General features: G+C 36.0%; 2 protein-coding genes across 9 annotated transcripts in view; both read left to right on the top strand.

Annotated features, from left to right (window-relative positions):
• The window catches only part of LOC120427517 (trithorax group protein osa), a 265,609-nt gene that overhangs the window by 25,593 nt on the left and 216,551 nt on the right, over positions 1-23,465 (top strand). For all 8 annotated transcript variants that reach the window (XM_052711248.1, XM_052711245.1, XM_052711250.1 and 5 more), the window contains exon 2: positions 1,677-3,311. In XM_052711248.1, the coding sequence (XP_052567208.1) occupies positions 2,379-3,311 (933 nt within the window). In that variant the 5' untranslated portion in view covers positions 1,677-2,378. The remainder of the gene's footprint in view (positions 1-1,676; positions 3,312-23,465) is intronic.
• Positions 13,556-14,961, top strand: LOC120428047 (uncharacterized). Its single transcript, XM_039593011.2, has 2 exons — positions 13,556-14,565; positions 14,628-14,961. Exons 1-2 carry the CDS (start codon positions 14,332-14,334, stop codon positions 14,958-14,960), a joined length of 567 nt encoding a protein of 188 aa, XP_039448945.1. The 5' UTR covers positions 13,556-14,331; the 3' UTR covers position 14,961.

The raw sequence follows: 23,465 nt of genomic DNA on the forward strand, positions 1-23,465 counted from the left end.
AGAAGGGGCATGAAAAATTGAGTTTTGAGAAGTGGCAGAAAAAAGAGAACGGATGACAAATCATTAAGCAATTAAGAAATTTCGGAAAACTTGTCGCGACTGCACGGTGAAAGGGGGGGGAACTGGGAAAAGAACACAATGAAGGAAAGAAAGGAATGTAATTGAAAGAAAAGTTATTATTTTTTTTCTGTTTAGTCTTTCTTCTGTTTTTTTTTTAAATTACATTTACTTCGAATTCTGATACAATTTTTTTGTGTAAATATGTCTTTATTAATTGTTTTTTATTTTTTTGAAATTTATTCAATTATATTTACATTGCATTTTCCATCATATCTAAGTATTTTTCATTAGATTTTTTTTGGATTCAAATTAAGCCATTACAAATTTTATTTCGAGTTTTTGCCAATTTGAAATTTTAGAACCACAGTCTGAAAAAAGAAATTTAACTTTATGATTAGTTTCAATACGTTCATTGATATTTTGTAGATTTTCGATAGTAGCATAACTGTTAGTATTATGATTTTTGTGAAACTTTTTCATTCAATTTGCTTGGCTTTGCCTCGAAATTTTAAATGTATTTTTTATGTTTTTACCCCTCTCCACATGACTTTGACCGGAGCCGAGGAACAAAACTTAAAAAAAAAGTTTACCACAAAAATTGCTATAATAACATAATATTAGGATTAATGCAACTGAAAATTGTATAATAATGTTTGCTGTTCACTGTTCATAAATAGTAATATATAACTAACCAAGTTTGTTAAAAAATAAAAAAATACGTTTTTGGCCTCAAACCCCAAACCGATTAGAAACAAAAGAAATTGTAACATTTTTTTGAATTAATTTTATTTGCATGAATAAAAGTTAAAAAAAATCTATTTTCAAACTAAGGAATTTGTTTTAAAAATTTATGCTCAGTTTAAAACGTGAGCAAGAGAGCAACTTTCCTTCCTCCAGATTTACCTCTGAAAGTCAACGACACACTTGATGATTACGTTGAAAAAAAGGGGTCAAGACAGTGAGCAAGCGAGCAACTCTCCCTCCTTCATATTTCTCTTGCTTCCTTCGCCTTGCTCCTGTTCGTTCCAGCTTAATTGGACTCGATCGGGAGCAAATCAGAAAACGCGGATGAATCTCGAGGAAAGAGAGTTGCTCTCTTGCTCACTGTCTCTCTCTCTTCCTCGAGATTCAACTCCGTTTTCCTGCTTTGCCCCCGTTTGCTCAAGATCGAGTCGAGCTGGAGCAAACAGGGGTAAAGCAAAGGAAGCAAGAGAAACATGAAGGAGGGAGAGTTGCTCTCTTGTTCACTGTCTTGGCCTGATTTTTTTTACGACGGGAATCCTCAAATGCGTCGTTAGCTTTCAGAGAACTCCACGTTGTTGAGTGTTTTTTTCGATTTGGACTTGTTGTAATAATTATGAAATTATTTTGATGTTCGTTTGCAGATGATATTTCTTAAAACAAGTTGTTAGCCAATTCACTTGATAACCTAATTGCTCTCCATTCTTCCACGTCCAAAAATGATGAACTACCGGTGACATGAAAACGCTTTATCACAAAGAAGCAACATACAAAGCAAGAGAAAAAAGAGTGCTGAATGGCAATCAAAATTGCATAATAATTGGAGCGCACTGCCTTGTTTTTTCAACTTTTCCTTTCTCATCCTCTCATTTCAGGTCCAGAAGTTAAAATATTCCTGTCGTCGTGGAGAAAAGCACGTGTGCGTACGTGTGTGTATGTGTGATTTAATCGCGCGCTCTCTCTCTCTCTTACCCGGCGTTTAACGCTGTGCATGTGCGCCGTTTGTAAAGGTTGGTGTCCATCGTCCGATTAGAAGAAGGAAGAATCGCCAACAAAAGGAATGTGAACGAGCAGGAAGATAATAGTGTGTGAATTGTGTGTGTTTTTGAGCGTGAATAGAGCACCGAGAGAATGCAGTCTCGTTAGTGAGGGGGGTTTATTTTGAAGTTTGTTTTTTTTTACATATCCTTCTTAAGCTTGAGGGGATTGCTCTCTCACTTGCGTCAAGTGGCGAAATCAAGCTCAAAAGAGGCTGTTTTGAGCATCAGCGTGATTAAGCGGGAATGGAAGAGCGCTAAAGAAGAAGCGAAGAGAAGAGCGTATGAGATTGAAGATTAGTAATGCTTAAGGTGAAGAAACATCGCGCGGCGTGACGACGACGAAGAAACGGAAATTGCGAATTTCATCGATGCGTTGAAAAGTTTAGTGTCGATGACGGTGTAATTACGGTGGAAGAAGCGCGAAATCCCGCGGTTTTTTTGTGACCTAGAAGAGTTTGATTAAAACGATCACGTGTTTGTGTGTGCGGAAGCCGCTTAGCGCGAATTCCGCCAGGATGAGCTAAGCCGGGGAGGTTGATGAAGATGGCACAGCAACAGACTGAGCTGAAAGATAGTATTGCAAGCGATCATCATTTGGGCGCGGATCAGCAACACCATCAACCACAGACAAACAAGACGAGTAATTTGCAAAATGGTACCGATACTCATCCCGGTGGAAAGAATTCTCAAAGTGGTCCAGTAATGGGTGGGGAAAAGGGAGTGAAATCTCCGGCGGCGGCGGGTGGCAATGGCACCGGCGGTGGATCTTCGCCGGCATCCGGTGGACCACCGTCGGCTCATCCGGAAGGGCCACCGCCCGGAATGCATCCGTACGATCACATGCCACCTACCAGCAATGCCGGCCCAACCCAGCAGGACCCGGCTGCCAACAGCAAAGAAGGCGGTGGTGCTCCGGACATGCACCACCATCACCAGCAGCACCCGATGCAGCATCATCCGCAGCATCCCCAGCACCAGATGTACGGCCAACCGCCGATGCAGCACCAGCAGTACCCGCGCTATCACCACGACCCAAACATGCCCCCAAGCGGGCCCGACCCGTACGCCCACTACCGGATGGGAGCCGGCGGTAAACCCGGCTCGATGATCCCCCCAAACCGGCCCCCTCCCAACCGGTACATGCCCCCGCAACAGCAGCAACAACATCCCGGTCAGCAACCACCACCCGGCCAAACGCCCACCCTGAACTCCCTGCTCCAGTCCCATCCGCCCCCGCAGCAGCAGCAGCAGCAACAGCATCGCTATCCCAACAGCTACGATCCAAACGCGGGGCCACCGCAGCAGCAACCTCCGGGTGGGCAGTCTGGCGGACAGCAACCACCGCCGGGTGGGCCTCCGGGACAGGGTGGACCGTACGGGGGTCATCAGCAGCAGCAGGGATGGGCACCGCCGCCCCGGCCGTACAGTCCGCAGATGGGCGGATCGCAGCCGTACCGACCGCCGCCACCGGTAAGTTTGTACTTTTTGACTGTAGAAATAGCCGAATCTACCAGAGTTGTGCCACAGAGTAAGACAGAGTTACCACTGCCTCTTGATTGCTGGTTCAACTTTGTGGTACATCGCAGGTACATCGCACGCCTGCTACCAGCAAACCTTATGGAGCCAAAAAATGAAATGTCTTTTCTTCGGACTGATCACTCTGGGTTACTCTGTGGTTGTGCAATGCCAAATTTGTTCAGCATTTTTTTTTTAACATAAAAACGCGCCATGAGGAATTTGCAAAAAAATAAAAACTAGAAAAAATAAAAGCTAAAAACCAAACGCTAAACACTTAAATCTTAAAACTGAAAACTAAAAACGGAAAACTAAAAATCTTAAAACAAAAAGCCTAAAACTAAAAATCTGTAAATCTTAAAACAAAATAACTTAAAAAACTTTAAAAACTTCAAAACCTTTAAAAAAATTAAAAACTTTAAAAACTATAAAAACTTTAAAAACTTTAAAAACTTTAAAAACTTTAAAAACTTTAAAAACCTTAAAAACTTTAAAAACTTTAAAAACTTTAAAAACTTTAAAAACTTTAAAAACTTTAAAAACTTTAACAACCTAAAAAACTAAAAAAAACTTTAAAGACTTGAAAACTTGAAAAAAATGTAAAACTTAAAATACTTAAAAAACTTTAAAAAAATTAAAAATTAAAACAAGAACTCTTAAAAAACTAAAATACTACAATACTAAAATAATAAAATACTTAAAAACTAAAATACTAAAAAAAACTGGTAAGCTACTAAATACTAAAAAAAACTACAAAATAAAAAAAAGAGGAAAACCACAAAAAAACTAAAAAGTGAAAAACTGATACACTAGAAAATTACGAAACTAAAAAAATTAAATCAAAGGTCTGAAAACCTACAAAACCACAAAATTTAAAAACCTGAAAACAAAAAATCTAAGTAAACAAAATAAAATATTAAAAAACAAAAAAAAATAATTTAAAAACCAAAAAAATAAAAAATTTAAATACCAAAATAATAAAAAACTAAAAATTATAAAAAAAACTAAAAAACTAAAAAAACTTAACCTAAAACCTTAAAACAAAAAAAACTAAAAAACAAAAAAACTAAAAAACTAAAAACCAAAAAAACTAAAAATTAAAAAACTAAAAAACTAAAAAACTAAAAAACTAAAAAACTAAAAAACTAAAAAACTAAAAAACTAAAAAACTAAAAAACTAAAAAACTAAAAACTAAATACTAAAAACTAAAAACTAAAAACTAAAAAACTAAAAAACTAAAAAACTAAAAAACTAAAAAACTAAAAAACTAAAAAACTAAAAAACTAAAAAACTAAAAAACTAAAAAACTAAAAAACTAAAAAACTAAAAAACTAAAAAACTAAAAAACTAAAAAACTAAAAAACTAAAAAAACTAAAAAACTAAAACACTAAAAACTAAAAACTAAAAACTAAAAAACTAAAAAACTAAAAAACTAAAAAACTAAAAAACTAAAAAACTAAAAAACTAAAAAACTAAAAAACTAAAAAATCAAAAAACTAAAAAACTAAAAAACTAAAAAAACTAAAAAACTAAAAACTAAAAAACTAAAAAACTAAAAAACAAAAAAAAACTAAAAAACTAAAATACTAAAATACTAAAAAACTAAAAAACTAAAAAACTAAAAAACTAAAAAACTAAAAAACAAAAACTAAAAAACTAAAAAACTTAAAAACTTAAAAACTAAAAAAACTAAAAAACTAAAAAACTAAAAAACTAAAAAACTAAAAAACTAAAATACTAAAATACTAAAAAACTAAAAGACTTAAAAAACTTATAAACTAATAATCTTAAAAACTGAAAAACTAAAAAACTTAAAAAAAACAAAAAAACTGAAGAACTTAAAAAACCAGAAAGCTGAATAACTAAACTAATAATCTAAAAAACTATAAACTGAGAAAATAAAAATCCTTGAAATCTAATAAAACGAAAAAACCTAAAAAAAATAAATTAACAACAAACCTAAAAACTGAAAAACTAAAAATCCTACAAAAGTTATAAAAAGAAAAAACCAAAAAAATATATAAAACAAAAAAACTTAAAAAATAAAAGCCTAAAACTTGAAAGTGAAACAAAAAGTTATCGATAAACTAAAAACAAAATCATTTTTGAGAATTTGAAAAAAAAAACTGTTTAATTTTAATTCAAATGTTGTTCCAGATTTGTAGATTGTGTGTCAAAGAAGCTTCTATGTAAAATTGGACGCCCGATTACATCAAAATGTTTTAATGGTTTGCCCTACCACTTTATAAAACATTTTAATTCTGTAAAAAATAATCCTGCATAGTTTCAAGCAATGACTTTTTTTGGGTTCTTGCAGATTCTAAAAGTACAAGAAATTTCCCATTAAATTACATGTCCCGTAATTTTTTACAATTTTAAAAATGACATAGAAATTTAATTTTTTTTTGTATGTTTTTTCGCTGAAAAAAAAAGTTTTTTTATTTCGATAGAATGCCTTGGTGGCGTCCAATTTTACATAAAAGTCCCTTCGAAACAAAATTTCCAAATAACCACCATTTCAGGCTGCAATTTATTGAAAAACACGTGTTTGTCGAATGTTCCAAATTAAAGGGGTCGTACCGCACCTCCGTCACGGGATTTCGAAAAATAGACCTCGGATATAGGACAAATTTTCACGCAAATCGAAGAGGGAACGAGGCAACTTTGACGATTTCATGTGAGTTGGCAGAAATGAACCAATTAAAATGAATATTTGCTAACATTATAGGCCGTTGCAAATATTTTTCAAAGTTTATGTCGCCCCCCCCCCCCCCCCCCTTCAAAATTGGTCTGAAAAATCAGGGGGCAAAAAAAATATTTTCCAAAAAACTTCAAAATTTCCATGAAAATAGAAGTCTAATCAACTGAAAACAATCTAAAATGCATTTTTCTGCATTGATAATCACATTTATCATGTTTAAGCTTGTTTAAAAATGTTTTGAATTTTTATGAAATTCCAATGCACAACACCGCAAAAAAAAAAAATTTCGCAAAAAATATTATTTTCGTCAATATTTAGATATTTTGGAAAATAATGATGGTAAAACAACTGGACAGGTGTATAATGCATTTTAAAACACTTTTTTCATTAAAATGTTGAAACCATGGCTCGTAATTTCAAATTTTATACTTTTTTATTTTTTTGCCCCCCCCTCGACTTTGGTCAGAGTCGAGGGACATAAACTTCAAAAAATATTTGCAACGGCCATGAAAAAACAAATGCATTATTTAAAAAAAAAATATTTCAATGAAATAATTTCCTAAATTCAAAACTTCGTGAGAACATAGAAGAAATGGTAACCAAGAGGGTCGGCAAGATGCAATATCTCAAACCGCTGCTGCCACTGGCATTTCAAGAATGTTGCAAATAAATCATTAAAGCACCTTCACTCCTTCAATCTCTCGTAAGAAGCCCCCGCCATAAGAATAACACAGAAAACGCGCGCTTCACCAATCAGCGTCATCGTCGGTTGAAATGATCCAAGCTTCTGCCCGACCTGACCCGTCCAACGGATGCACCACCGGCTTTAAAGTGCCATCGCCCACGCCTTTCTTTCAGTCCGGCAATCCCTAAAAATAGAGTCGCTCTACAGCGTCGAAAGAAAACATTCCTGCCTAACCGCCTCGCGACTTAGTGTGCAGATTCCTGCTGCACCAAAGAGGCGGACCAAGAGAGTGGCGCAGCTATAAATAAGTTTCGCGCACTTTTTAAGACAAGCTATGAGGAACGGGGGGAGGGGTCGTCCAGGAATCACGTAATGGGAATATGTCTTTATTTGATTTATTTTTGGGGTTAAAATGTTTCAAATCATTACGTTATCTACGGATGTCCCCCTTACTGTATTTAGTCCCATCAACAATGTACAATTGCATTGGCCCAGCAATTGCTGCGGTGCTACTTGCGATGCAATGATGTGGTATTAAACCGCTGCTGCTCTCAGAAGGATCAACTTACTCGATGGTAGTTGTTGCGCGCCTCAACTTGACTCTACTGCAGAAAAGGGCAACTCACCCAACTCGCGCGCCAGCTGACCTTGGACCATTCTGCATGCAGTTCTTTTGTGTTTTGTTTCCACTGGAAACTTTGCGGTTGATTCATGCGATTTTCTCTCTTGTTCGCAACGTTGTGATTGCGTTGACAGTTGAAGAGATCAGTGGATCGGATATTTATGCTATTTACCTGTTTTGAGTTTTTGTCTGATTTTTCGTGTTCTTGCTTTGCAAACACATGATGCCGGCAATGAAAATTGACATTTCGACGGAAATGACCACAACCCTGAATGTCAGGGTATCGGTTGAGCCAGTGCCGAGATAATCCAGTGCAAACTTTTTTGATCAACATCCTACCACACACACAGACATTTGCTCAGAATTCTATTCTGAGTCGATATGTATACGTGAAGGTGGGTCTAGGTATTCAAAATAAGAATTTCATTTTTCGAGTGATTTTATAGCCTTTCCTCATTGAGGTGAGGAAGGCAAAAAAAGTTGAATAAGCAACATTTGATTGATAAAAAACAAATTAATGCTTCAAGTGATGTATTTGTTGTTAAGTGAACAAGAAGATTTCAATGAAACTTTGTTGACATGTTATCCAAGGCTTATTTAAACCATTTTTGTGTATATGGAGCCAATTGCACTCGAAAGTGTCATTTGAGAAGGGCGTTAGTTATTTAAATATTTTTGTATTTCGTAATTTCATCTCGAAGCCGTAAATTGTATCAAAAGTGGTCAAAAACTTGTTGGAAATTGGATGGGCTTTTTGAAAATAATACACTGACAAAAAATACACGCCACTTCCATGAGATTTTTTGATTTTTAAGTTTAAAAGTCAAATTTTAAGGTCACGTTTTTTTTCGTTCAAAATTTTTGAGGAAATAGCCTAGGATGTTACAAAACGATTCACGAAAAATGCTAGATGATATGTCTGTCCAAAAAATACAAAAATCTTTTACAAATCCTGTTTTTTGCAAAGTGGTCTAAACGTCAAAATGTTTGAAAACCGATAGTGGTAATCGATTCTCCAGACAATTTTACATAAAAGTCTCCATATTGACCATTACCCTGAGTCCAATCCTTGTGAAGAAACAGCAGTTTTAAAAATAAAAATGTTGAAAACAAAGTAGTATTGGCAATTTTGTGGTGGTTTTTGGACATTTCTATATGACAGACTTGATTTTTCAGTCTCGTAAATATTTTTACTGGGATGTTCGTCCTATTTCGAGCTCGGTCCTAACCAGGTCCCAGCACCGAAAAGGACCTAATAAAAATAATTTTATGAAAAAAAACGTTCGTCCAATTTCTCATAAGTTTGCCTTTGACGGCATTTCAATTGGATGTATGGGCTCACAGATATAAGCTCAATTACATTGCTCATAACTTAAAATATGATATTTTTTCAGTGTAGTTCAGTGGATTGTATCAGCCTGATACAATCCTTTTTCTGATCTTTACAGAACAAATATTTTAAAAATTTCGAATAAGTTTTTAAAAGAAATAAGAGCAATCCAGAAATTGCGTTTAATATGCAGGGTTGTTACGGACGACGCGGATCGCGCGGATGGCGCGTGTCGCGCTTAAAGCGTGGATTTGGCGCGGATCTGCTGGCTAATTTTGTTCAGGCGCCAATTTCGCGCTGATGGCAATTTTGATAAATAAAACAATTTTAAGAGAGATAGAATTACTTTCACGATTTAAAAAAAAAATATTGTCAGGAATAAGTTTTTTTTTGTTAAGTGCAAAAACATCGATTTCTTAAAAATGTTTGTATTTTCTTAATAAGAGTCGTCAAATTAATCATGAAGAGATTAGTTTTAAAATTTATTGTTGAGGATTTCTCAAATATTTTTTTAACTACGCTCAATTCATTTTTTAACATCTACTCGGAATTTTTAATTTCTTTTGAGTTTTGAGTAATGTTTTTAACCTTCTTTTTGTGTTTATTTTATACATTACATTTTAAATCTTGTGAATCATATTTTAAACATTTCCGAGATATATATATATATATATATATATATATATATATATATATATATATATATTATATATATATATATATATATATATATATATATATATATAATATATATATATATATATATATATATATATATATATATATATATATATATATATATTATATATATATATATATATATATATATATATATATATATATTATATAATATATATATATATTATATAATGACAAAAATGATTATTGGGGCTTGTTCCTGTAGGCGCACTGTGCTCAAATCCCAAATATGATCTTGATTAGAATTAACCGCCTTTAAATTTTAGATGGGATTTAACCCGTAGAAAAACGAAGTTGACTTTATAGCTGTCGGCCACCATTGCTAGTACCAACCACTAGTGTCTTCCTTTTAAACTACAAGGACTTCGCCGCCCTGGGCTCATAAGTGTACTAGAGTATGGCACGGAGCTGATCCACACCGGCAGGAAGGGACCCGTAGAACTACATTTAAAAAATGGCATTTTTTGATTTTTACAGTTTGTTTAATCAAAAATTCAGCTTCAAAAATGTAAAAGTCCTAGAATTTTAAAATTAAAAAAAATCTAGATTAAAAAAAAACAAAACTATCGAAACAAAACAATTTTTATCACTTAAATTTCTTAATTCTTTAATTCTTGAATTTTTCAATTCTTCAATTCTTCAATTCTTCAATTCTTCAAATCTTCAATTCTTCAAAAACAGTTCTTCAATACTTCAATTCTTCAATAACTAATTTTTTTAATTCTTAATTTCTTTAAAAAAAACCTTTAAAAAATTGAACTGCAGAATTCTTAAATTCTGGACCAACTACACATAAAATTGCAGAATTCCTTAGTGCTACTATTTTTTTCACCATCTTAGATTACAGAAAATCTGATAACATTGGAGCATTTTTGGAGTCATATTTTAAGTTAGAGAAATTTTGAGAAGAAAATAATGCAAATTTCGTGCTTCGATTTTTCTGAGCAACACTTTGGCGATGATTATCGAGCATTTACAGTATTTAACTATCCAATCCCTAGATTTATGATTTTTTTAAATTTTAAAGTTTTGCATTTTTAGGTTTTTTTTTTAATTTTGGTAAATTTTAAATTTTATTTAACTTTTACATCTGGGTAATTCTCTACCAACTCACACGAAATCGGGAAAAGTTGCCCTGACCCCTCTTCGATTTGCGTGAAACTTTGTCCTAAGGGGTAACTTTTGTCCCTGATCACGAATCCGAGGTCCGTTTTTTGATATCTTGTGACGGAGGGGCGGTACGACCCCTTCCATTTTTGAACATGCGAAAAAAGAGGTGTTTTTCAATAATTTGCAGCCTGAAACGGTGATGAGATAGAAATTTGGTGTCAAAGGGACTTTAATGTAAAATTAGACGCCCGATTTGATGGCGTACTCAGAATTCCGAAAAAACGTATTTTTCATCGAAAAAAACACTAAAAAAGTTTTAAAAATTCTCCCATTTTCCGTTATTTGACTGTAAAAAAATTTGGAACATGTCATTTTATGGGAAATTTAATGTACTTTTCGAATCAACATTGACCCAGAAGGGTCATTTTTTCAATTAAAGCAAAATTTTTCATTTTAAAATTTCGTGTTTTTTCTAACTTTGCAGGGTTATTTTTTAGAGTGTAACAATGTTCTACAAAGTTGTAGAACAGACAATTACAAAAAAAATGATATATAGACATAAGGAGTTTGTCTATAAACATCACGAGTTATCGAGATTTTACGAAAAAAAGTTTTGAAAAAGTTACTTTTTACGTTTCTCTTTGTTTCGTCGTCCGTGTCTGTCGCGGGTGACCATGAACGGCCATGATCGATGACGACCAACTTTTTTAAAACTTTTTTTCGTAAAATCGCGATAACTCGTGATGTTTATAAGCAAACCCCTTATGTCTATATATAATTTTTTTTTGTAATTGTCTGCTCTACAACTTTGTAGAACATTGTTACACTCTAAAAAATAACCCTGCAAAGTTAGAAAAAAACACGAAATTTTAAAATGAAAATTTTTGTTCTAAATGAAAAAATGACCCTTCTGGGTCAATGTAGATTCGAAAAGTACATTAAATTTCCCATAAAATGACATGTTCCAAATTTTTTTTACAGTCGAGTAACGGAAAATGGGAGAATTTTTAAAACTTTTTTAGTGTTTTTTTTCGATGAAAAATACGTTTTTTTTCGGAATTCTGAGTACGCCATTGAATCGGGCGTCTAATTTTACATAAAAGTTCCTTTGACACCAAATTTCTATCTCATCACCGTTTCAGGCTGCAAATTATTGAAAAACACCTCTTTTTTCGCATGTTCAAAAATGGAAGGGGTCGTACCGCCCCTCCGTCACGAGATATCAAAAAACGGACCTCGGATTCGTGATCAGGGACAAAAGTTACCCCTTAGGACAAAGTTTCACGCAAATCGAAGAGGGGTCGGGGCAACTGCTGTGTGAGTTGGCGGACCCATCTACATTTTTAAATGTTTTAATTTCTATTTTTGATTCCTTTTTTTGCCAAAATTATTTTTATGGTTTTTTTGCTCTGGTTTACTTCATCCTAACAAAAATAACGTTTGTGATTTCAACGTTCCTTCCAACAGAACCCTTAAACATAAAACGAGTTTAATTTGTGATAATAATTTCATAAATATGAAATTATTATGAAACTCTCTTGTATGTTTGTCGCGAAATCCGCGCGGATTTGGCGCGGATTTTTTTCGACTTCTCCGTAACAACCCTGAATAGGTAGGAGAAGCAAACCGCACCTATTTGCAAAACAAACTTTGGATAAAAAACAATTCGGCCCTGTCTAAATATTTTTGAAAAATTCAAATTGCACGTGTTTCTGGGGACCAGATCTTACTACCCCTTGAGTTGAACTGGCGCAGAAATTTTATTGGTCGGTGTTATATATTCAAACCATACACATTTTGTAATAAATGTGTTAGTATGATCATTTTATGTTGGGAAGCTCAAATTTAGATGATTTAATGACAAATCACAACAAATATTCGTTTATAACGTCATGATTCGAAATCCGGACACTTAGTAGCATATCATTTTTGCTATAGCTGGCAAAAAATCATGTTATAAGTTGGAAATGTAGAAATATCATCAGGATGTAGTATTAAGAGTCAGTTTTAAGAGAATGCATGCAAAATATGTCTTTTCTAACAATTTTTCATCAGAATTTGAAAATTGAAATGACTTGTTGTGCTTCGAATCCCGGACACTAATAAAAGCTGATTCGAAATCCGGACACTTTTGCTTCGAATTCCGGACACTCGATTTTGCTAATGAATCACACAAATTTGGACTGAAATGTTAGTGAATGATATTCTTTAGGTCTCAAATAAGCTGTTAACATCAAAACAATCGATATTTTATATAAAAATTTGCTTGAATTTAAGGAAATCAAAACCATAAATTTTTGCTTTGCCTTCCCGGTGCTTCGGACGCCCATGAAATATTTCACGTGAAATGTTTCGCATTTTTGGTAATCTTATAATTTTATTTTGTTTAATTGTTTTGACATTACCTACAGCGTTCAAACAAACTTTAAATGAAAGTTGATGTTAGAATTCATCAAATAACCCATTTTTGACAATTATAATGCGAACTTATATCAAAATAATTGATAAAACAAGATGAGGTGTCCGGGTTTCGAAGCGTCCGGGAATTCGAATCATGACGTTATTTAACTTTTTGTGGCACCATTTCAGCTTTTTTTACGTCAAATTTGGTTTTGTTGTTTAATTAAGTTAATTGTTGTAACAGGGTTGTCTGCAAATCTACAAACTTAGGGCTTGAATGTGGTCATTAGACTGGCTCGTCGTTATATGGAAAAATAAATTAAAAATGATCAAATCAAACCAGAACAAAGTTTTTTTTATGCCTTTTGGGCTTCAAAACAACCCCCTAAAATTTGGGAGCGATTGGTTGCGTCCACACTTTGCGCATTGCATTTTAATTTTGTATGGGAATTTGTATGGAAAAACCTTCTTTTTTACATTTTGATTTTTATCATTTTTATTTTCCACTAAATTTTTCAAACCAACACAATAGCGTTAAAATTGAGAAAATTCTCTAAAACTTTCCCGAAGAAAGTATTGTGCTATCTTGCTCCTGTCAAAAGATACAGCGTCCTCAAAACTGGTCTAAAACGTGTTTTTTGCTCGGAAATCACGTTTTAGACCAGTTTTGAGCACGCTGTATCTTTTGACAGAAGCAAGGGTCTCGTGGCGCAGGGGTAGCGGCTTCGGCTGCCGATCCCGATGATGCTATGAGACGCGGGTTCGATTCCCGCCTTATCCACTGAGCTTCTATCGGATGGTGAAGTAAAACGTCGGTCCCGGTTTCTCCTGTCTCGTCAGAGGCGCTGGAGCAGAAATCCCACGTTAGAGGAAGGCCATGCCCCGGGGGGCGTAGTGCCAATAGTTTCGTTTTAAGATAGCACAATACTTTTTTCGGGAAAGTTTTAGAGAATTTTCTCAATTTTATCACTATTGTGTTGGTTTGAAAAATTTAGTGGAAAATAAAAATGATAAAAATATAAATATAAAAAAGAGGGTTTTTTTCATACTAATTCCCATACAAAATTGAAATGCAATGCGCAAAGTGTGGACGCAATCAATCGCTCCCAAATTTCGGGGAGTTGTTTAAGGGCCTAAAAGCAACAGAAAAAAAAACATGTTCTGAAAAATCGACCACCTCGAGCCATCCTAGTGGTCATGCCATGTAATGCAAACAGCCGAAGGTAAATTTTATTTTTTATTTTGTTATAAGTTAACTTTTTTACTTTTCGCTGTTTGCACGCGCCAACAGGTGCATGTCGGCATTATAATCCGATGTAATACGGAAAGAAATTGTACAACCTGTGGTATGCAGGATCAGATAGAACCATGACATGTGATAGTTTCCATTGGTATAAAAGCATCACAGAAGCTGGCCCTCATCATAATGCTCCGGATCTGGTGTAACTGCTACCCAATGGAACCAAAGCTGGTGCCTTTGTGGATTCTGCTCGCGTCAAAGAGTTTCGTCGCTCCGTTTCAGTACGTCTTCGAGGGATGCAAACTAAGTGAAGCAACAGTTTTGGCGGAAAGCACGCTTCGGGTTCGTAAACTAAACAGGACAGTGGCCGGCCTTTACGGGAACTTTACGCTTAAGCTGGATCTTGACGAAAGCTTCACGGTAGGTTCGGATAATCCGGCGTTGGGGGGTTTGGTTTGATGTGTCTTCCTGCCTTCCAGCAGACATCGATCCAGCCCTTCCATAGTCCACTGGGAAACAACCAGTTCAACCGGTACCCGATGAAGGTCGGACCGGTTGGGCTGCGCGATTTCGTGGACAAATTCTGGGACGACTACCATCCGTTCTTCGCCAAGTATGTGATCGATATTCCGAGTCCGGGCGAATGTCCCATAAGTGCTCGGACAATGGTTTTCAACGATATGCAGCTGGCGGGGGAACTGTTTCCACCGTACGTTCCGACCGGACTGTGGAAGCTGGAGTGGATCATGGAGAGCGGGGAGGTTCGGTTCCAGCTTGAAACTTTGATTAAGGTTTACGAGGATGGGTACTTTTGAAATGAAGTTAGAATTATGAAGTAAGATGTCAGACATAGGTTAAGATGGCCCTTAGGATAATGTATCAAGAATCTAGTTTGACCAAAGACAAATGAATTCTGAATTTAAGTTTCTATTTTACTCGATAAGTCTACACGGCGTAGACAACCTTCCAAGTCCCAAGTCAACATTCCAGAAGCCCCGGTAGCCAAAACAGTCAAAATCCAAGATTTATTAGCTCCAAATAAGGCCAAATCCCCGTTCACCGAGAATCAACAGCCCGCAATCGCCGGCGGCTTCACGCGGTCTGCGTCACTCGTCAGTGTAGATTTCTTCACGTCGGACTTTGCCGTCCCAGCTGGATTGGTGGTCCGTGTGTTTGTCGATGACCACCACCGTCGTGGAGCTCGGCACAAATAAAAGCAAACTGTAAACGACTGACGGCATCACTTCGTTTCGGTTTGGCAGAGAGTTCGGGGGACCACCGCTGAGGGCGCCAACGGTGGCCAATTGGTGTCATCGAGTAGAAAGTGGCGAAGGTCACGGACGCGCGTTGAACTCGGCATCCCCAAGTGAAAGTGCAGCTCCGATTAGATCTCCCGTTCCGGACTGTCCCGTTCACTTCTCGGAAGTGGTTCCGTTGTGGAATCACGTTCGCATTATTATTTATTGTTGATGCTGGAAATTATCGTCACCATGTTGCGAGGAAATCCCCTGCGAGGCCAGACGACGATGGACGGTAGCAAAGGTTGCGCCAACGCCAAGATCTTCGGTGCGACGACGACGCGCTCTACAATCATAACAATAACACTAACGAGATGACGACGATAGTAGCAGCAGGCAGTAGCAACTGAGTTGATGATGTTCGTGACGCGATGGGGATGGTATCGCCTGGTGGGCACATGTACATGGAACATGGATGAAGTGTGCACTGTACAAAAAGTAATTGGTATTACTTGATGGAATATGATGTAATTTTATATTTTGATATATTGAACTCGATTTAAGATTCATTAGACTTTATACTTTAGCCTCCATTCCAAACCTGATCCATCGGACTTATTTATTCTGAATTGATACTTTGGACTCGATTCATTTGACTGCCTTCCGACATCCAACATGATACTTTGGACATGATACTTCGGACTTGATCCTTCGATCTCGATACTCTGGATTCCCTTCCAAGCTTGATACGTTGAACTTGATTCTTCTGACTAATTCTATAGACTGGATTCGTTGGACTTGGTACTCCGGACTCGATTCCGAACTTGATTTTTCTTTATAGCCTTGATTTTTAGAACATGATAATTTGGACTCGATCCATTGGACATGATACTCCAGACTCCCTTCAAAACTTGATACTTCGATCTTGACATTCCGGATTCCCTTCCGTGCATGGTACGCTGGACTTGATACTATGGACTAGATTCGTTGGACTTGATACTCCGGACTCGATTCCTAATTTGAATCTTCGGACTTAATTCTTTAGCCTTGATTCTTAGAACTTGATAATTTGGACTCGATCCATTGGACTTAATACTCCAGACTCCCTCCAAAACTTGATACTTTGATCTTGATACTCCGGACTCCCTTCCGAGCTTGATGCGTTGGACTTGATACTATGGACTAGATTCGTTGGACTTGATAACTTGATACTTCGAACTTAATCCATTGGACTTGATCCATTGGACTTGATACTCCGGACTTCCTTCAAAACTTGATACTTCGGACTTGATCCATTGGACTTGATATTCCAGACTCCCTTCAAAACTTGATACTTTGATCTTGACATTCCGGATTCCCTTCCGTGAATGATACTTTAGACTTGATACTATGGACTAGATTCGTTGGACTTGATAACTTGATACTTCGGACTTAATCCATTGGACTTGATCCATTGGACTTGATACTCCGGACTTCCTTCAAAACTTGATACTTCGGACTTGATCCATTGGACTTGATACTCCAGACTCCCTTCAAAACTTGATACTTTGATCTTGACATTCCGGATTCCCTTCCGTGCATGATACTTTGGACTTGATACTATGGACTAGATTCATTGGACTTGATACTCCGGATTCTTTTCCTAATTTGAATCTTCGGACTTGATTCTTTAGCCATGATTCTTAGAACTTGATAATTTGAACTCGATCCATTGGACTTAATACTCCAGACTCCCTTCAAAACTTAATACTTTGATTTTGACACTACGGACTCCCTTCCGAGCTTGATTCGTTGGACTTGATACTATGGATAAGATTCGTTGGACTTGATAATTTGATACTTTGGACTTGATCCATTGGACTTGATACTCCGGACTCCCTTCCGAGCTTGATACGTTGGACTTGATACTTATGACTTGATACTATAGACTAGATTCGTTATGCTTGATACTCCAGACTCCCTTCAAAACATGATACTTCGGACTTGATCTTGATACTCCGGACTCCCTTCCAAGCTTGATACATTGGACATGATTTTTCTGACTTAATATTATAAACTAGATTCGTTGGACTTGATACTCCGGACTCGATTCCTAATATGATTCTTCAAGCATGCTATCTTGGAGATTCATTGGACTTGATACTTAAGATTCCCTTCAAAACATGAGACTTATTACTTGAATCTTTGAACCTGATACTCCGGACTCCACTTCGAACTTGTTACTTCTGACTTGACTTTTCGAGCTCGATTCTTCGGACTCACACTTTTTACTGTGCCCAAATCCTGAAGTGACCGAAGCAATGCCAGTACGGTCAAGTGACTTACACGACGACGCCTTCTCGTGCAGTGGTGTGTGTCGTTCGTCGCAAATGGCTGCGTCAACACTAGGCATCTCTACATAAACGTGACGCGATGCATGCATTCGTACGTGTGGGTGTGCGGGCGGGCAATGCTAGTTTAATTAAATGGTCCTCAAATCCTGACTAAAGATATGCATCGTAACCGTTCTAAGAAGCTGGGAAAATGAGCAATCCTTGTTACTGATATCGAAATTAGGAATGGAATCAATTACTAATATATGTGCTATTCTAAGTGGAAGGATTAATTCGGGATGGTTATACTATAATTACAAGATGTATTCGATCTAGCAGATATCGCTGACTTCAGATATTGCTAGAGATTATTTTAAAACAAGATTGAGTTTAAGAACATAAGGATCAATCGAAATATTCGTTACAAGATTAATCTGTCAAAACCTTCAACATATGTGTTTATTCTTAAAGCATGTTTTTCCTCAGGAAAAACTTGACTAAAGAACTCTCAATTACGTGGTATGAATTACAGATTTGATTTGATTTGAAAAGATTGCAACCACAATTCTTCGCTCCAGATCACCAGTCAAGCGCATCATCGATTTCATACCGCAAACATCGAAACTGAAAGGTGACAGCATAAAAAAACACATTCCCGCATTATAAAGTGCAATCCGATGTTACACATATCAGCGAGGACGTTGAAGGACGAGTCCTGACTTTAATTAATACGAGATTAATTCCTGGTCAAGTAGTTGCCCCCCTCCGGTTACGTTACTACACAGGTTGACGTAATGAGGCTAAAAATGGCACTCGCCCTTTCTGTGGAAGTCCTCAGGCTGGAAGTCCTGCAAGATTGACTTAGGCAGATAATTGATTTCCCTTCGGGAATAATCGATGTAACGTAGGAAGTACACTCAAAACTTGAGTTATTCGAGTTTTTGGAAAATAAACCAAAAAACTCTCGAAACATTTTTTTATGGCAATTTCTTTTCAAGCAAAAAGAACAATCGTTTCATGTAATTTTCACAAGTTACAGAGTCTTCTTTTGAGTGTAAAAATTGCTTGGAGCGGCTCAGTGTTCACGTATACCCCTTCCGTGTACATCTCATCTCACAACTCATTAGAATAATTGAAATTCAAATCAATTATGAGAGAGTGGTACAAGTCCGCGTGAGTTCGTGTGCGCCTGGTGTGAGTAATGATTTCCAGCGAATTCTGCTTTAAGGTGCAATATCCGGTGTTGTCCACTAGAGCTGCTGCAGGACACCAGTCTTAAGAAATTTGCATCCACCTTTATGAACAAGGGGCGCATGGGTTGTTCCTGGGATGGGGTGATGAGGCGGGTTGCCATGGTGAAATGGAGTACATAATATGTATTGGCTTGGTGAAATGCAGTGTGTGTGTGTTGACATAATGTGTAGCGGTTGGCAGGTTGCATTTCTCCAGAATATGGGATGAATTACAACGCGTAATTAGCTGGCCACAAGAGCAGTCGCAATTTTAAGTGGGTGGCCGAATGGGGTGAAACGGACAATTTAACTGTAAAGATTCTGAGATTGATTCCGTTTTAAACATTGAACGTCTACAGCAGATACACAGCTAAAAAGTAGTATTCCAGCTGCGTGTAAAAGGCCTGGGTGTAAAATAAATATTGCAGTATTTTATGCAATTTTATGTGATTTTACACCCTGAAATATGTAGCCCATCAGTATGGGAAACCTACTTGACCGAAATGTCAAGCTCACATATGCGTTTATCCGTACAGCTTTTCATCGGTCTGATGACCGAGTGGGCTAAGGCGCCAGTCCTTACTGTTGAATCCGTTTGAATCCCGTCGGTTGCAACTTTTTTTGTGTTTGCAAAAAAATGTACATGCTGTGTGTAATATTGAGTGTTTATTTTGACGAAGGTGATGTGCATGCTTTTGCATGCGATTTTACCATCGGATTTTTTGCTGTGTAGATTTTAAAACTTTTGTACATACCAAGATAATTAAAATTGCTGAAGGATCAATTTTATCAGAAACACAGATCATCAGATCGATATTTCATATCTGAACTATGTTTTCAAGTTTGAAGTTCTAGCAAACCATTCAAGACGTGAATCAAAAAATTAGGGGTTGGATTGAGTTGACTTCCTTAACTTTTTTAAATTTTTATTGCATATTGCAAGACAGATCCTTATAATAAAAGAGCACCAGCCTTTTTGCCTTTCTTACTAAAGAAAGGTATAGGTTTTACTTTATGGCTGGACGACATTTTCATCTTCGAAAATATGTCGATTCAGCATGAATTTTTATCGGAAAAATCGTCAAAAAATCACACTGCATCGATTTTCGACGTTTCGTCGCCAAGTCGACAAGTTGTCAAGTTGAGCTTCGAATACTGGCTCGACTTATACTCGTTTTGTAGTAACTTGTCTACCGATGTTTCCTACAACATGTAAGATATCGTAGTTTTTCGGTTTCTTTTGCCCTGTCCGTTTTTGCATAACTGTCCAATGTTTATGCAAAAACTTTTGTGACATAGGACATTCATCCGGCTACAATCAATTTGTTTCCCGTGCGCTCCTAGAATCGCCTAAATGTAGACTTCATTTTCGTAAGTTTATTTAACAGGGTTCATTTGATTCATTGGAGCTTTCTAAGCTTTTCATCGTTTATATCGTTTTCAAAGTTTTCAATGCTGGCGACGCCAATGGCTTTCTACCTAAGGTTCTCGCGATTGAGTGTGTAGTGGTGCGGTACCGAAGCTAAAAAACCAAAACCGCGGTGTGCGTTGTCACTGGCGCATGGGAAGCTTGCTATGATCGCGTTTGTCATAAACGCTTGTTTGATTACAAACGTACAAACATATTGTACGATTGAAAATATTCTTTTGGTGAAAATTGCGTTTTTATTTCTTTTGGAAATCATATCATTTATAATACATTGCTTTCATCATAAGACTTTCTTTTGTGCTGACGTTATAAATAATCAAATTCGATGTTATGAATTGAAAAAAGTTCTACCATTGTTATATTCTTTAGTAAGAAAGGCTCTATCTCACCCCAGGTGGGATTAAATCGGGTTTTTTAAACTATTTGCAAAGAGAATTTTCAATATTTGTCAGATAAGTATGTATATGAGTGAGATATTTGCGTGTTGAAAAAAAAAAACGAAAAAATGCAGTTAGTTGGTTTTCTAGATTTTTTAAATTCATTTTGATAGAGAATGTAATAAAATTTAATGACTCCAGCTCTTCAATAGTACTCGAGTCCACCGACTTCGACACCAACAACAACTCCCAAACAACTTCGACTCCAGTGGCTAAGAATTTTTGCACTCCCATTCCGACTTAAGGGGTTACATACATGTAAATCGTCAAAAATGTTCGAGGTTGGTGTGAGCACACATTTAAACTGTTTTATAATCTTTTTGCAGGGCATTTACATGTACACTTTCATCTATTAAAACAAGAAATATGAAGACATTTGGATGTACCATTGCCGAGATAAAGCTATTTTAAGTTAGCAGTTTCAAAAAACGGGTGCCACGATATCTCAACACTGCTTTGACCAAATCAGCTCAAAATGAAGAACTCATGAAGACTCGTTAAACCAGTCCTGTGTGCATGACGAAGGCCGATTTTCAAAAACTCAATTTAAAAAAAAAAGATAAAAATATTTTTATGTTTTTTATATAAAAAAAATGTTAGTTTTTGATTTTTGTATTTTTAAAAAAGCAAAATTTCAAAATCGAGCTTCGTCATGCACACGAGAGTCTTCACTCCAAATTTCAGCCAAATTGATCCATCCAGTTCGTTTTGCGCATGGCAAAATTGTGAACTCAAGTCGTCTCTTACTCAGTTCAGTCATGAAATATCTTCATGAAACTTTCTGGAATGATTGAAAATCATCTTTTTTAGTAAATTTAGTGAATTTTCTGTAATATGAAATTTGGTGTTTTTCTACATGTATGTAACCCCTTAAGTTGAAAAGTTGTTGTATTTGAATGGAAATAACAACAATGAAAGATGAGTAAGATAACTCCTTTAAATTATATGATTCATTTTCAGAGTCCTCTTTGCGTTAAAAACAACGCAGTAGGGCTGGCTGCTTTGATTTTTGTGACTTATTTTCGGAACTTCTCGGCTGCGGCAATTAATTTTGGCATTTCATTAATATTGAAAAGAAAAGTGCTTCGGACTGGTTGCGTTAGTGTTGGATTAGATTAGATTGGACTAGAAAAATAACTTACTATGTTTAGTTTGAATTTTTTGAGTCTGCAAACAGATTAGGCAGATTGTTGACACAACTCATTATGAAAATACACTACTCAAAAATTTGAACTTGTGATAAGAGATTTGATCAATTTTGTGTCTTCAACAAATTTGTACCGGAGAATGATTTGTGGCACAGCTTTTTCTTAATATTTTTTTTAAATTTTATTTTGACATGTCTGGAGATTTTTTTTTCTCTTTGAAAGATCCAATAAACAAAATTTTATTTATTTCTTGCTTTTTGAATGTTTTTAAATTTCCAAATGTGGTTTAAAACCAATTTTTATAGGACCTTTTCAAAAATAACTCTATATGTTTGTTGTGGCTTTGCTAAATGACTTATTAGAGTCTACAATTTATGGGAATTCAATTTGATCTGCCAAACGTCATGTAGAATTTAAATCTCCCTTATTATTTGATGTAAGTTTCCATGCAACTTGCATTTAAATTTAGGTGTCATTTGGTACATGATTTCTCATGTAACAATTTTTTTCCTCTGTAAGCTTGTAAAAGTTTGGTCATGGAAAAGTTGTAAATTTACAAATTTTTAGCGTTGAAATGTGTAATTTTACCACTTTTCTGGTGTAATGTCAACTTTTCAGTCGAAATTGATGTTAAATTACATCATAAAAGAGGTAATATTCAACCTTCCAAATTTACACTTTTTTTTGCTGTGTACTGAAACATTCAATAATATACATTTTATTTGGAGTTCTTGTTGTCTTAATGTTAACCTTGAAATATTCTACAAAACTACTCATAGCAGGCAAAGCATGAAGAAAAATGAAATATGTGGGATCATTGCTCAGTAGGTCTAAAATACACTTAAAAAAAATCATGGTAATATTACATCTGGAAAGGGGTACATCTTATATGTCAGAAAAATGTGTAATTTACCTTTGAAAATGTGCAATTTTACCACTTTTCTGTTGTAATGTCGCTTTTGCAGTCTTGATTGAGGTAAAATTACATCATAAAAATTACCTCCTATTCAACCATCCAAAATTACACCTTCCAAATTTACACGATTTTTTACTGTGGGACTTTTTATAGGGACTTGCACCCAACCGTCCCCTAACATGACAGTTTTCGTGAGTTGCGCGTATCCACCGACAGATGGCAAGTGGGCCTCGCCGGAGTACGCCCATCAAATATGCTACTCAAAATTAGCATAGGAAACTTTTTTTTCGTGACGGCTTTTGTGGCACGCTCACTTCAACAGTTCTAGACTAATATTTGAATGTGGCGTATCTCTAAACAAGTTTTGAAAAAAATGATCCCATAATGCTTATTTTGTCGTTTTAGACCAAAACAAGGCAAAAACTATATTTAATTAAACTATTCGCCATTTTCAAAAATTTGGCTAGATAATATCGAAGGCCGCCATCTTAGGCCCACTGGGCCCACAAAACGGGGTACGCTCAGTTTGTATGGGAGCTGTCAACATGCTCCCGGGCTGCTTGCACCTAATTTAAATAAATTTTTCTATTGTTTGGATTTATTTCAGA

This window comes from Culex pipiens, chromosome 3 (assembly GCF_016801865.2).
Source record: "Culex pipiens pallens isolate TS chromosome 3, TS_CPP_V2, whole genome shotgun sequence".
NCBI lineage: Eukaryota > Metazoa > Arthropoda > Insecta > Diptera > Culicidae > Culex > Culex pipiens.

Coding starts and splice junctions, on each gene's coding strand:
- LOC120428047 (XM_039593011.2), top strand. CDS start 14,332: ATGCTCCGGATCTGGTGTAACTGCTACCCAATGGAACCAAAGCTGGTG. Junction 14,566..14,627: donor ATCTTGACGAAAGCTTCACG/GTAGGTTCGGAT, acceptor GCCTTCCAGCAG/ACATCGATCCAGCCCTTCCA.